The sequence below is a fragment of the Lithobates pipiens genome, unplaced genomic scaffold (genome assembly GCF_037356315.1).
Source record: "Lithobates pipiens isolate NorthernLeopardFrog02 unplaced genomic scaffold, aLitPip1_a1.2 Scaffold_19, whole genome shotgun sequence".
NCBI lineage: Eukaryota > Metazoa > Chordata > Amphibia > Anura > Ranidae > Lithobates > Lithobates pipiens.
Window position 1 is genome coordinate 539112606 of NW_027507764.1, and position 16504 is coordinate 539129109.

General features: G+C 40.7%; 1 protein-coding gene across 1 annotated transcript in view; it reads right to left on the reverse strand.

The window, feature by feature from the left end:
* The window catches only part of CSMD3 (CUB and Sushi multiple domains 3), a 1166690-nt gene that overhangs the window by 582925 nt on the left and 567261 nt on the right, over positions 1-16504 (reverse strand). The window contains exons 23-25 of the mRNA XM_077493847.1: positions 8481-8637; positions 6530-6721; positions 6231-6357 (exon numbers count right to left, since the gene is read on the reverse strand). Coding sequence (XP_077349973.1) covers positions 6231-6357; positions 6530-6721; positions 8481-8637 — 476 coding nt within the window. The remainder of the gene's footprint in view (positions 1-6230; positions 6358-6529; positions 6722-8480; positions 8638-16504) is intronic.

A 16504-nucleotide genomic window follows, 5' to 3' on the forward strand; every position in this document is an offset into this window, starting at 1 on the left:
ATGTGGCTTTCAAGGTCTTATCTCTAACGCAATGTTGGCTTTATATTCCAATCCATCCGCCCAAGTCTTAACAGCTGGAATGCTTTCTACACCTTTCCCTATTTCTAATGGCACTCGTCAGGGGTGTCCATTATCTCCAACCATTTTTAACCTTATGATAGAGCCTCTGGCGGAGGCCATTAGATCCCAGGCCGATATTACTGGACACGTGTTAGGATCTCGTAACCACGTTATTAACCTGTTTGCCGATGACTTTGTACTGATGCTGACAAACCCGTCCAGATCTCTCCCCTTAGTCCATGAAACTTTAAAAAACTTTGGTGAGATTTCGTACTATAAAGTTAATTTCGCCAAATCATTGATTCTAGATTTAGGAATTGACAAACGTATCAAACTCCAACTTCTAACCACCCTCCCATATGTATGGAAAGAAGATGGCATACCCTACTTAGGCATAAAAATCACCAATTCCACGAAAACTCTAGTCTCCGTCAATATTAAGTCATTGCTTCTAAAGATAGATGAAACGCTCAAATGTATAGCCAAGACTGAATTATCCTGGATGGGTAGATTGGCAGCATGTAAGATGTTAGTTCTCCCTCTCATATTGTATATGTTCAGATCCATACCTATACCTATCCCAACCCATTTCCTTAAGACCTTGTCTACTACTCTGTGGAAATTCATATGGAATGGTAAAAAAGCTTGCTGCTCTCCTAGCAACCTGATTCCGCATAACCGAGTAGGTGGAGTAGGACTGATTGATGTTTCTGATTATTTGTGGGCATCTAGACTGGACCAACTCCAACACTGGTTCAAAACTATAGATTCACCACCTTGGGTTGAGCTGGAAAGGCATATAGCCCCAATACCAGATCTAGTGGCATTGCTCGTGAGTGATGTATGGAAACCCTGGGCTCTCCATTCCATGGCTCCCACCCTTATAGCCTCCCTACAAGCATGGAGGTTCTTCATACATCATACCCATAACTCTCAAAATGCTGTGGAATACAAATTTCCGCTTAGCCTGCTCGAGCATAAAATCCCTATGCTGTCCCTAAAACAGTTCCCCAACCACGGTATACATACCATCCAAGACCTATTGTCTAATGGTACAGCTCTTTCCAGCACACAGATTATGGCTCAATACAATCTCGCCAACAAGTACCAGTTTACATGTATCCAAGTGGCACATTTTCTAAAACGTAACCCTCCCCCTATTATAACAATGCCACCCAGTGCATGGAACTTCTTAACTCGAGAACTCCCCACCAGGAAAGGCATTTCGCTTTTTTACTCCCTTCTACATGCTAAACAATCCTTTGTGAAAACAAAATCGATTGATAAATGGGAGGCGGATTTAGGGAAAACATTTACAGATGATCAGTGGACAACCACATTTCGAGAAATCCAAAAAGCCTCCCGTTCTATTAATCATTGGGCAATGACTATTAGAATAATTAACAGGTGGCAATACACACCGTGTAGACTGGCAACATTTTCTCCATCTGCCCAAAATACATGTTGGAGAAATTGTGGACAGCTAGGACATCTACTGCACATGTTTTGGGAGTGTCCCAACTTGGTTAGTTACTGGAATCAAGTATTCCAACTTATAACATCGCTCACGGGTATTGTCACTCGCCCCAATCCATCCCTAGGAATTTTACATATGGGTATTGAACAATTTCCGCATGATATGCGGATTGCTACTTCCAACATCCTTCTTTCTGCTAGATCCATGATATTACAACATTGGAAAACTGCCATGACGGTAAACATCTCTGACCTAATTAGAAGAGTGAACCAACACCACACTATAGAGCGTGCTCTTGCCATAAATACATTGAAGTGCGATCTATTTGATAAGCAATGGAAAATTTGGACCAACAAATACAAGAATTCTGTGAACTAGATCTTAACCCTGATAAGATATATCCTGTGTAGTAACCAGTATTTGCATTATTGTTTGTGTAACCACCTACTTATTCGTTTCTTTTTCACCCTTTCTTTCCCTCTCCCCTCTTCCCTCCCTCTATTGCATTGACTGTTAATTACAACTGTAAAAGTCAACATGTCCTGTACCACTTGCCTTTGTATATCCTTTATAAAACCATAAAAATTTATTGAAAGAAAACAGTATAAATCTAGTTCTATGTTCAACCCCCTTGAACCTAAAGTTTGAAGGAAATATGTCCATTTAGTTTCTTTCTTAGAGAGTTCTATAACCCTGTTTGAACCCCTCCATGCAGGGAGAGTGAAGACGAATCCCTCCGATGGAAGCATCTGTAGTGTTCTGATACACTTAATGATGTTAGCCACATGTTCACCAATCCTCACTTTTACATTTATTTTAGTATGTCCTATATATGTTGTATATATATATATTAGTCTGCAAGGGCAGACCAATGCGTATACAACATGCATGGTATCTGGAGATCTTTAATCTCATATTCACAACTGGTATTATTAGACATAAATGTAGTGTGTCATCTCATATTGGTTTCTGTTTGACGACATGCCTTACATTTTCAACAGGCTAAAAATCCCCATTTTTCTAGCCAGATTGTGAGTTTCGATGGAGGATCAATAATTTTTTTGTACGATATTATCTCTAAAATTAGGCATCTAATTTTGGAGACAATATTGTACAAAAAATTATTGAGCCTCCATCAAAACTCACATTCTGGGAAAAAAGAAGAGGATTTTTAGCCTGCTGAAAATGTAAGGCAAGTTGTGTACACATTGGTCTGCCCTTGTGGACTAATGTATATAGGACACATTAAAAAAAGTTTAAAAGTGAAGATTGGTGAACATTAGGGATGGGTGAACGGTTCAGCCTGAGCATAAGTTTGGGCTGAACTTTGTTGTTCAGACATTCGGCGTATAACGAACATTATGCGGAATCCCATTAAAGTCTATGGGACTTTTAACATGAGAAACCAAAATGCTAATTTTAAAGGCTTATATGCAAGTTATTGTCATAAAAAGTGCTTGGGGACCCGGGTCCTGCCCCTGGGGACATTTATCAATGCAAAAAAAGTTTTAAAAATGGCAGTTTTTTTCGGGAGCAATGATTTTAAGTGAAACAATAAAAATGAAATATTCCTTTAAATATCATGCCTGGGGGGGTGTCTATAGTATGCCTGTAAAGTGGCTGGGTTTTCCCATTTTCAGAACAGTACCACAGCAAAATTTAAAACTGATTGTAGCTGTAATTAATTGTTGGGTCTATTATGAATATTAAGGGGAATCCCTGAACCAAAAATGAAAAAAAAAATAGTTTGGGGGTCCCCCCAAAATCCATGCCAGGTCCTTCAGGTCTAGTATGGATTTTAAGGGGAACCCTGTGCCAAAATAAAAAAATGACATAGGGTTCCCCCCAAAATCCATAACAAACCATTATCCGAGCACACAACCTGGCAGACCTCAGGAAAAGAGTGGGGGATTCTTTGGAGTCTCATCCCCACAACCCTTGCCTGGTGGTGGAGGGGGTCTGTGGATGGGGCTTATCAGAATCTGGAAGCCACCTTTATCAAGGACACCCCCAGATACCAGCCTCCCCACCTATATGAATTGGTAATGGGTACATTGTAGCCCTACCATTTCACAAAAAAAGTGTCAAAAATAGTAAAAAGACAGACACTTAATAAAGACACTTTGGGGTAATTTCTTTATTAAAAAATGTAAACATAAAAATGTCCCACAATCTAGATCCATCGCAGCCTCCTGACGGACAGAAAAAAAGAAAAAAAGCCGCAAAAGCTCCGCCTCCATGGGAGGATCCAACCGAGTGACGCAGGCCACTCAGTAATATAAACGGGAGACCCCACCTTCTTCTGACATCAGGTGGTGTTAGAGGGGTGATCTGTTTTTGACTTTTTTCCTTTAGAAATGTCATTTTGCTGTGGTACTGTTCTAAACACGGGAAAAATGTGCCACTTTACAGGCATACTATAGACACCCCCAGGCATGATATTTAAAGGAATATTTCATTTTTTATTGTTTCACTTTAAGTATTATTAAAATCACTGCTCCCAAAAAACTGCAGTTTTAAAACTTTTTTTTGTATTGATACATGTCCCCTGGGGCAGGACCCGGGCTCCCAAACACTTTTTATGACATTAACTTCCATATAAGCCTTTAAAATTAGCACTTTTGGTTGTTAATGTTCATGTCCCATAGACTTTAATGGTGTTCGTGTGTTCAAACACATTTTTTGTCTGTTCGCAAGTTCTGGTGAGAATGGGGGGGTGGGGGGTGTTTGGCTCATTCTTAGTGAACATGTGGTTAACATCATTAAGGGATATAAATATGGAGGGGTTCAAACAGGGTTAGGGAACTCTCTAAGAAAAAAATGAAATGGATATATTTCCTCCAAAGTTTAATTTAGTTGGTTTTAAGGATTTATTTTTAACTAATTTTGAAATAATTTATTAAAAAATATATTTATAATCTCATTGAATGTTAAAATGTCATTGAATATACATTTAGTCCTTAGTTTATTTGTATTTGTATGCATTGGATTGGTTTTGTAGAGTTTAGACATCATCGCTCCACCTCAGTTAACCTTTGTCACTCATTAGTTGAGTAAGGTATATTAATCAATGTGGATGATTTACGTCTGGTGAAGATAGGGTTAACTGCAGACATGAATGGAGATATATGTGTTCTCCTTAGAATAATTATGTTGGTATGGAAACTGTGGATGAATTTCATCCAGTACAAATGGGGTTAATTGTGCATATGGATCATTCTCATTTGGCTAGTGGAGGGTTAATTACCCACTAGGATAGCTAAACTATCCTGGCCCATTACTGTGAATGTGGGTGTCGAGTAGATATGTTGCCCCATAGGATCGATATGTTGGAATGGAAATCATGGATAAATTTCATCCAGCGCAAATGAGGTTAATTGTACATATAGATAATTCTCGTTTGGCTAGTGGAGGGTTAATTGCACACCATAATAGCTAAACTATCTGGTCCCATTACTGTGAATGTGGGTGTGGGATGGATATGTTGATTGCCCTGAAAGGGGTGGAGCGGGATATTTAACCACTTAAGCCCCGAAAGGATGGAAAGGACTGTGCAGGGAAACAAGCAGATCGCTGATCATACTCTGTATGAACAGACGATCTGTCAGTACACTGCTCAGAGAACTGGAAACTGTGTGTTTACACACACAGCTCCCGGTTCTGTGTGTGCCCCAATCGGTCACGGGAGCCCAGCAGCGATCGAGACAGCCGGGCACTCGCATTGGCTTGGGGAGCGAGCCGGGGGCACGCGCACATCGCCTAATGGCCGTTTATGCTACCAGTGTAGCATAACGGCGATTTGCGGAGCTGAGTCAGTTGTACTGCGGCAGCTAGTCGGCATATGGTTAAGCTCAGTTGCTGTGCCATGCAGCCATCCCCTGTGATCAAGTTGGAAGTAACTAAACATATTAGGGTCGTGGCTACACGGCAACTGAATCTTGACACTGAGAGTGTTATCTGTGAGTGTGAGTGAGGAGGGATTGGAGATGCAGGCACCCGACATGTATCTAACATATACCAAAGGCGATTTGTTTTTATCTGTGATGTAAGCGCTTTACTTTTTCATTAAAACTGTTACCAAAGAGGTTTTTACACTATTGGAAGCTTTGTATTGATTTTATCTCTACATGTGGAGAGAGCTGTCATCCATTTGATTCTGAGGAGATCAGAGTGGAGATTGGGTTGGTCATCTGCATAAAGCTTAAAGTTATTTTATCACACATGCAATTGAAATCTACAATTTGGTGAGCCTCATTCTATAAGGGTGTGAATTGGCACTTGTGCACTATAGTGTTCAAAATGTTCCACTATATGAAGAGTTGCACTATTTTCACAACTGATTCTTTTTTGGATATTTGAATTTATTTATGATGAACAATTATTTTTGATTTCATTATGGACACTTTTGAATAATTGTTATTGTTCTTTTGCGCTACTGTGATTGTGTAGATTGACACTACATTGTTTTTCACCCTTTATTTTATTATTTGCAGTTTAAGTAGCAGCCTGTATATTTATATTTATACTTATATTGAGTTCCATAGCGCAGGGCTTATATGAGAATTTGGATACATATGCAGAATATTTATATGTAGCTATCTATATCAACATCAAATTGTGAAGTGTCAGCAAATTTATATTTGCTAAGATATTTCTTGCAATTTTTCAAAATTTCAAGCATTATCTGCTTTACCTTACAATATTGCCCAAGTCCACTTCAATTATCCATGTACAGCGAAGATTATTATCATATGGAAAGGGGTATCCTGGTGATAAAATTCTGCCTGAAGATTCTCCTTTGAAACGACCTCCACATTCAGCTAATTGAAAATAATAACAATAAGTATAGAAGAATTATCAAACACTAAGAGAGCGTCACAATATTTGCTTATTACGGTAAACGTAAAATTTCAGAAAATAAAATAAATGTAATGCAAGATGGCAGTGGATGAAAAATAAACTCCCATAGAAAAAAAACTAAACATTTGTTACCAATGCAGGATGGTAGAGGATAGTCCCATGCTCTTCTCTCTCCAGTCATGCATTTCAATAGGCTGCTTCCATGCAAAGTGTAGCCTGGATTGCATCCATAGATGATGGTGCTGCCAGCAAAATGTCCCTGGTCACTAATTTTGTATCCAAATTGTGGCACACCTGGGTCCTCACAGTGGGAGAGTTCAAAGCCTTTAAAAAATTGTTAAAAAAATAAATATGTTAATAAAATATACAGTTTGCCTTCTATTTATTATTATAAGTGTACATATTCTCTACCTTTTAAAATTGATTTAACAGCACGTCTTTTAAGAATTCATAAGGGGCAGATGTAGAAGCTGATAATGTGTTTTCAGCCATTGGTTCCCAGAGGTACAATGCAATTCTTGGACCTCAACCAGGACTCTGGCATTCCTATGACACTGGGTCCAAGCTGGGTCTACATGCAAGTTTTGGTTGCAGTCTAGGTGAAAGTACATCTAAAATAAAATTGGAATGTGTGGAGGCAATGGCCTGCCCCTTAATATTTAAGTCCCTCTACAAAATCTAGCTGCCACAGTTCTTCCAAAAGTCTGTTGTCTGTTGTCAGACTAGTTCCATAGAAAAGCTTTAATAGTGTGTATCCATAGGTGCTTTCTCTACATTTGCATTTAATTTGCAATGAGTTTAAAATTGAAGCAACACTGCTGGTATTTCTTATTGTCGAGGGAGCTTCCCATTTTCTAATGAGAAACCATCTACATGTGCACTAGTGCAATAAGGCGATAAGGCAACAGGACAATTGGCACTAGCATACTAACACATTTTAAAATTCCTGAATGTGTCCGATTTTTTTGTACCATCATATTCAGTTGTTAGAATTTTTAATTTTTCTCGGACCAGTGTCACCCCTCATAAAGTAGTTTGCTTTGTTATACTTATTATAAAAATGTCTACATTTATGTAATTAGAATATGCCAAAGCAAGGTGCATTTAGCTCTGTGACATTGCATAATTTCTAAAGCGTTATTAGAAAGGAGACAATTGTATACTATACATGATGGTGCAGTTCTGAAGGTCCTTTTTCTTTTGAACTAACAGGAATACTCATTTAAAAGCTTTAACAGCTGCATTTGCCATGACCTTTTTGTTTAATCTTGGTTTACAATCAATCCAAACAAGCAGCAAAAAAGTACTGGGTAATATGTAAAATTACTTTTGATACACTCATTTTCCGATTTTTCACTTTCCATTACTGTGAAAACTTTAAGACTGCATCTCTGTCTCATCTAGGAAACTTCACTCATAACAGGTCAGCTGTTAATGGAGTCATTTAAGTTGAATATAGATTCCCATTAACATATAAACCCTGCATTGCCTTATATTTCTTTATTATGTGTTACAATATTCAAGCTCTGCTAACTCTTATGCCGCATACAGACGATTGGAATTTTGGTTGAAAAAAGCTCTGATGGTTTTCCTGACAGAATTCTGACGGGATTTCACTCAAGCTGTCTTGCATACACATGGTAACACCAAATTCCAACCGTCAAGAATGCGGTGACGTACAACACGTATGACGGAACTAGAAAAAGGAAGTTCAATACCCAGTAGCCAATAGCTTCCATCTCGTGGTTGAATCTGAGCATGTGTGAGTTTTTGCACGTCGGAATTGTATACACATGATTGGAATTTCTGATAGAAAGTTTTTCAGTTGGAAAAATTGAGAACATTCTCTCAAATTTTTGCTGGCGGTAATTCGGCCAGCTAAATTCCGATGGAGCATACACACGGTCGCATTTTCCGATGAAAAGCTCTCATCGGTCTTTTTCTGGCCAAAATTCTGATCGTGTGTACATGGCATAAAACTTTGAAATCCCAAATATTACATCAGTAAAACAGTACATTAACCATTAATAAAATATCAACTTAACTACAGCCTGTAAATAATTTTGCTATGAAGTATACTTACTAGTATAGACTAACTGAAAACCTTCATCATTTATTTCTGGGTCTGAATTAAATTCCAGAAATAAATGGTTTGACGTGCTGCTTAGTGTCAGTCCTCTTAACGCTGATGCTGTAAAGGCTCCCAACAAATGAGCAGTATTGTCTCTCCCATCATATATCTGTAGAACAAAGGCACAGAAAAAATGTAAAATGTTTTTGGTTCTATATTTAGATTGAATATTCAGAATGAATGGGGCTATGTAATCAGAGACACATATGACTTTAGTAATAAACAAGATAATGTTGACAAAGGGTTCACAACAAAAGTTAAAACCAGCTTACAAGTGGAATAGTATTCTACCTGATTACTGAAAAAAAAAAAAAAAAAATATATATATATATATATATATATATATATATATATATATATATATATATATATATATATATATAATAAAAAATATATTTATTTTTTTATTCTGTCTTTTTACATTTTTTTTAACAAAAAATAAAAATCACACAGGTGATCAAATACCACCAAAAGAAAGCTCTATTTGGGGGAAAAAATCATTTCATTTGGGTACAGTGTTGTATGGCCACGCAATTTTCATTCAAAGTGCTGAAAGCTGAAAATTGGTCTGGATAGGAGGGGGGTTTAAGTGCCCAGTAAGCAAGTGGTTAATTGCATGAGTATTATGTATTTATAAATATAATTTTGTTGCATAAAACAAGGAAAAGGGATATACAAGATTATCTGCCCTGGGCATTAAATATTTTGCTTTTTGATCATGCAGATGTACCATGTGTTTGTAGATACACTAAAATGTCAAAAGGAATGGGACACCTGCCTTTACACGCACATAAACTTTAATGGCATCCCAGTCTTAGTTCGTAGGATTCAATATTGAGTTGGCCCACCTTTAGCAGTTATAACAGCTTCAACTCTTCTGGGAAGGCAGTCCACGAAGTTTAGGAGTGTGTCTATTGGAACATTCTTGTAGAAGCGCATTTGTGAGGTCAGGCACTGATATTGGACAAGAAGACCTGGCTCACAATCTCTGCTCTTGTTCATTCTAAAGGTGTTCTATTGGGTTGAGATCAGGACTCTGTGCACGCCAGTTACGTTCCTCCACCCCAAACTTGCTCATCCATGTCTTTATGGACCTTGCTTTGTGCACTGGTGCGCAGTCATGTTGGAACAGGAAGGGGCCATCCCTAAACTGTCCGCACAAAGTTGGGAGCATGAAATTGTAGAAAATGTCTTGGTATGCTAATGCCTTAAGAATTCCCTTCCCTGGAACAAAGGGGCCAAGCCCAACTCCTATAAAAGAACCCCACACCATAATCCTCGGACCAGTGCACAAAGCAAGGTCCATAAAAACATGGATGAACAAGTCTGGGGAGGAGAAACTTGACTGGCCTGGACAGAGTCCTGACCTCAATCCAATAGAACACCTTTGGGAAGAATCCGAGCAGAGACTGCGAACCAGGCATTCTCGTCCAACATTAGTGCCTGACCTCACAAATGCCCCTCTGGAAGAATGGTCAAACATTCCCATAGACACAGTCCTAAACCTTGTGGACAACCTTCCCAGAAGAGTTGAAGCTGTTGTAGCTGCAACGGGTGGGCTAACTCAATGTTGAACCCTAATGTCATTAAAGTTCACATGTAAAGGCAGGCATCTCAATACTTTTGACAATATAGTGTATATTACAGTTGCAGTTAGGGTTCCCTGAGATCTGAAACATATTTCAAATGTTGCTCAAAGGTAAAAACTTTAACAAAGGCTGATATGTGGTGTTTCAATTTTGTGATTGAGTTGAATGAGACATTTCTTTGCTTGGAGTGTTTTATGGTTCATATATCTTCTTTAATTATGAAGATGCAATTGTAGTGAACTTCACCACATTTAGGTGATGTATTAAAAAAAGGCCTTAGATACACTCACTAAATGTGTTTACTCGGTAAAGCAAAGTGTAAATAATACTATACACTTTACATTTATTTGTAAATAAAGTTTTTACACTTTTAATAAATTAAAACGATCATTTTGCCTTGGGGCATGACAGTAAAGCAATGAAAGGCCACACAAGATAAATTACTTTTGAAATGAACTTCAAATGGGGACGATACTGAAGACAACTGTTCTTGAAAAACTAGTCAAGCAGCACATGGTTTTGTGAAAGCATTTTGACCTGCCATACTGAGAATTATTCAGTGTAGAACCTGAGTTTCTTATCCATCATCCAGGAGAATTAATTATATACTGTACATCCAGCATGACATATATTATCTGCTTAATGCCACTGAAACATACAATACTTGTATGGAAGACTTATAGGATAAAATACAATGACCTCTTAAATATACTGTATGTGTTATACAGACAGGAATACTGCATTTAGTTGGTTCTTTTGTTTTGTATCAAACAGTATTTAAAGTGGAGTTCCAGACTAAGGTCAAACAAGGTGTAACCAAATCGAGTACTTTTTTGAGCATTATGTACATTTTGTTTGGTTTTTGAGGCAGGGCTTCCATCCTACACTGCCGCGGTGAGGTACGTTGTCTCCAGATTGCATCGACCCCTCCTCTTGTTCCCCTCTGCCGGCTGGGACCTGTGTTTGTCCCAAAAGATGACAGGGCAATTCACAAAGCACATCGTGACTTGTGCATGAGCAGTAGGAAAGGCTGAAGGCTCCACTGCCGGTTTGCCTTAGTTGCAATGGCGGCGCCTGCACCCGAGCTGATGGATGTATCAGCTTCAGGGGGCCGGTATTGCAGGATCCTTAGACAGGTAAGTGTGTTATATTAAAAGTCAGCAACTACATTATTTGTAGTTGCTGACTTAAAAAAAAAAAATAAGATGCTGGAACTCCTGTTTAAGTTTTAAACTCTAGGACTTCAATGATTTTTTCCATAGAGCTTATCATACTTAAAGTGGATGTAAACCCAGATTTTATTTTTATTTTTTTATGTCATAATGTAGAGTATACGATTTCCTATCATTTGAGCCCAGTCTTGCCACAAAGAGCTAATCCAGCTCTGAGCAATCCTCTTTTATTGTTCAGTGAGATAAATCTTGACAAACAGAGAAAAACTTTGTCAAATCCCCCCCCCCTTGCTATGAGTGACAGGTGATTTAGATATCTAATGCACTAGCCTAAGAGACATGCATAATTGGGCATGTTGAAGTCATGTGGTTACTTTCCTGCCTTTTCACTGGATGTTAGTGATCATAGCAGAAGTTCAGTGTAAGAAATACACAGGAGAAAATACATATTGACAAGGGGAGTGTAGAGGTGGGCGGGGAGTCTACTGACATCACAACTCCACCCACTGAGCTCCAGACAACAGACCCACCCACAGAATCTGCAGTTTTTCGGGTCTCATAATAGACAAAGGGGAGACTATTGACAGGTAAAGATACATGCAGGAGGCATGTATAACCTTATAGATAACCCCTATGGCAGTAGTTTAGAAAGGATGACATTGGGTTTACATCCACTTTGAGAAAGTAAAGAAAATGTCTTCATAGGAAGTTAGAATTACACATATGTAGAGTGTTTTACCTAAATTCTAAATTCACTAGAAAATGTTAAACAACATATAACCTAAATGTATATCTAAGATGAGCATTTTCTTTCCATCTAGCTTCCCCTGGGGTGGAGGGATTCTTTTCATAGCCATTAAAATTATGTCAGTAGATTTGGGTGGTTGAGTTACTCAAATTTTATTCCAATATTTCAGGCCAAGATATGGTGCAAAAAACAAGATAACAGGCACATTTAATGTTTTAAGCACTTAAGGACCGGAAGGATTTGCCCCTTAATGACCAGGCCATTTTTTGCGATACGACACTGCGTCTTTTTAACTGACAATTGCGCGGTCACGTGATGTTTTACCCAAACAAAATGTATATCATTTTTCCCACACATAGAGCTTTCTTTTGGTGGTATTTGATCACCTCTGCAAAACAGAAAAAAAGATAATTTTGAAAAAAATTACTTTTTTTTACTTTTTGCTATAATACATATCCATAAGAAAAAATGTCTTCATCAGTTTAGGCCAATATGTATTTTTCTACATATTTGTGGTAAAATAAAATTACAATTAGCATATATTAATTGGTTTGCACAAAAGTTATAGCATCTACAAAATAGGGGATATATTTATGGCATTTTTATTATTATAATTTTTTTTTTACTAGTAATGACGGTGATCTGCAATTTTTAGCTGGCTTGCAACATTGCAGCAGACAGATCAGACACTTTTAACACATTTTTGGGACCATTGACATTTATACAGCGATCAGCTCTATAAAAATGCACTGATTACTGTATAAATGTCACTAGAAGTGAAGGGGTTAACACGGCAATCAAGAGGTTAATGTGTTCCCAGGGAGGTGTTTCTAACTGTGGGGGGAGGGGATTGATTGGAGGAGAGAGATCAGTGTTCCTAATCACTAGGAACAGCAGATATCTCTCTACTCCCCTGTCAGAACGAGGATCTGTATGTTTACATTGACAGATCCCCATTCTGGCTCTCTGTGGAGCAATTGTGGGTGGCCGGCAGACATCGCAGCCGCCAGCCCTCTATCACTCATAAAGTGGCTGACCTACACCTATGGCGATTCACCCAGGAGAGCCAACCTGCCGCAGTATAATGACGGTGGCTAGTCCTTAAGCCGTTATAGGACACCTGTACTGTGAGAACAATACAGGCTGCAATGCTGACTTCCTACTTAAGATTCCTAATTGCTTGGCTACTCCTAGTGTCAATACTTTCTGACTAACTAACCTGGAATCAGCATGCAGCCAGTGAAATCAGAGTAAAGATAGAGTAGCTTATATGCATGCTTCTTCTAGATCGGTGGCTCAGAAAGCACTAAAGCAACTTGGCTAGCCAGACAGCCAAGTCTCTACCATATCCCACAGAGAGGCGGGCAATAGCAAACTGCATATTTACCTGTAAGGCCGCGTACACATGGGCGGACTGTTGGCTTGACTTTGTCCGCTGAACAGTGTTTCAGCGGACAGTCCGCTCGTGTGTGGGGCTTCAGCGGACAGTTTCAGCGGACAGTTTGACGAACAAAGTTTTTCGGAAATTCCGAAAAACTATCCGCTGAAACTCCTCCTGAATCTTCCCGACAACCCTGGCCGTTGGTTGTCGGGGTCTGCGGGCGGGGGGCTTATCGGAATCCGGGAGCCCCCTTTAATAAGGGGGCCCCCGGATACCGGCCCCCCACCCTATGTGAATGAGTATGGGGTACAATGTACCCCTACCCATTCACCTGTAAAATAAAAGTACCCAAAAAAAACCACAACACACGAGATAAAATATTTTATTGCACAGCTCCGGGGGTCTTCCGTCTTCGGGGGTCTTCTCCCCGGACTCCTCCGCTATCTTCTTGTAGCTCTTTTGCTAGCGGAGGAGTCCGGCTTTCTTCCTCCCCGCCGCCGGCCTCTTCTCCCGACTTCGGGGGTCTTGTCCCCCTCTTCGGTTCTTCTGCCGGGCCACCGCGCCTTCTTATAGCTCTTTTGCAGGCGGTGGCCCGGTCTTCTGTCGCCGCTGTCGCCGCTGTCGCCGCCGTCTTCCGTTCTTGATCTTCTTCTTGTTCTTCTTGTTCTTCTCCAGGAGATGTTGACACGTCGCTCTCTCCGGCCGGAATGCCAGAGCCGCGCTGAGCGGCCACTTATATAGTGACAATGGGGCGGTGTCACATGGTATATGTCACATGGGTTGGTCACATGGGTTGATGTCACATGGGAACTATGACATCGTAAGGGGGCGGGGTCACCATGTGACCAACCCATGTGACATATACCATGTGACACCGCCCCATTGTCACTATATAAGTGGCCGCTCAGCGCGGCTCTGGCATTCCGGCCGGAGAGAGCGACGTGTCAACATCTCCTGGAGAAGAACAAGAAGAACAAGAAGAAGAACAAGAACGGAAGGCGGCGGCGACAGCGGCGACAGAAGACCGGGCCACCGCCTGCAAAAGAGCTATAAGAAGGCGCGGTGGCCCGGCAGAAGAACGGAAGGCGGCGACAGATGAACGGAAGGCGGCGACAGAAGACCGGGCCACCGCCTGCAAAAGAGCTATAAGAAGGCGCGGTGGCCCGGCAGAAGAACCGAAGAGGGGGACAAGACCCCCGAAGACGGAAGACCCCCGGAGCTGTGCAATAAAATATTTTATCTCGTGTGTTGTGTTTTTTTTTGGGGTACTTTTATTTTACAGGTGAATGGGTAGGGGTACATTGTACCCCATACTCATTCACATAGGGTGGGGGGCCGGTATCCGGGGGCCCCCTTATTAAAGGGGGCTCCCGGATTCCGATAAGCCCCCCGCCCGCAGACCCCGACAACCAACGGCCAGGGTTGTCGGGAAGAGGCCCTTGTCCTCATCAACATGGGGACAAGGTGCTTTGGGGTGGGGGGGCCGCGCGGCCCCCCCTTCCCCAAGGCACCCCCCATGTTGAGGGCACGCGGCCTGGTACGGCTCAGGAGGGGGGGCGCGCTCGCTCGCCCCCCTTTCCTGGCCGGCCGGGTAGCGTGCTCGGACAAGGGTCTGTTGTGGACTTTGGGGGGACCCCCACGCCGATTTTTTTTCGGCGTTGGGGTTCCCCTTTAAGTCCATTCCAGGCGGCGGAGCCAGCGACGTCTCCGTATCGGGCCCCGCCTAGCTTGACACGCGCTCGAAATGAGCGGACTGTTGCCTCGTGTGTGGGCGAGTCCGCTCATTTCAAAAGTTGCGCGGACTTAGTACGACGAACAAAGTTTGCCGTATTTGTCCGCTCAAAAAGTGCCGTGTGTGGGCGTGTTCGTTCATTCAAAAGTTTGAGCGGACTGTTTGACGAACTTAGTTTCGGCAGACAGTCCCCGCGTGTGTACGCCGCCTGAAGGTTTATTTTTAAGAAACAGAATACTTATAAGCTATAATAAATTAAGTAATGCAATAAATCAGATATTGACTTTAAACATACATGTGAACATAAGGATGAATGAATGGATTCAGGTAAATAGCTATATTCTCAGCATTCTGGGATTGCTGATATATTTGCTTGTACTCTCAACCAAACTGTCAAACCATCAAATGGCTGGTATCATAAATGATCACTTTGCTCCATCAAGGCAGTTGCAAAACAGACAGAGGCTAAGGTGACAGTTTCCTTGGCAAAAAAGGATAGGAGGGTTTAGTACACTTTGCCAGGTAAGTAGTTCATACTTGAAACATCACTATTTTTCTATGCAAAGACATTTATATTTTGTACTGGCATGCTTTTCTTTTCAAGGAAATAATGAGCTATTGATTGAACCTAACATAGTATATGTCCTCAGTGAAGAGTTAGAGAAGTGGCGTAACTAGAGCTCAAGACATTTTGTCCAGTGTGGTTCATGTGTACTCCTATTTTCAATGAAACTCTACCGAACCAAAAAAAGCCTGGTTAGAAAACATGTAATGCAGCTTTCTATGATAGCACCATTATCTTATTACAAAACCCTCCAAAAAAACTGGGTAAAACAATGGGTTAAGGAAGTGTTTTTTTTTTTCTTAAATACATTTTAAATAGGTGGAGTGGGAGGATTTTTCCTAGAGATATGGTGTAAGGTAGCCACAAATCATCTGATCAGATGCCCTGTACAATGTTCCCTAAGACCCCGTACACATAAGGCAAGTTGGAATTTCTGTCAGAATGGCTGCAACTCTGCCCGCAATTCCAAATCATGGTAGAACATGCAATGCATATTTGGGTGCCATTATTCTTAATGGTACTCCAAACGTGGTGCCATTCTGCCGTGATTGTCATGTGACAGAATCTTGTGGCAATCACGGCAAAAAGCACAGTTAAAAATCACACTAAGCTTGTCACCTAAAAAGGAGAAGTTTATTTTGGGTGACACTCATATAGGAGTCCAAAAAAGTAAATGAGCTGCCCCATGCGTAACATGTGTTATTGCACTTTAACCGCTTAAGCCCTGGAGCAGACCACTTTTTGCGATTCGGCACTGCGTCGCTTTAACTGACAATTGCACGGTCGTGT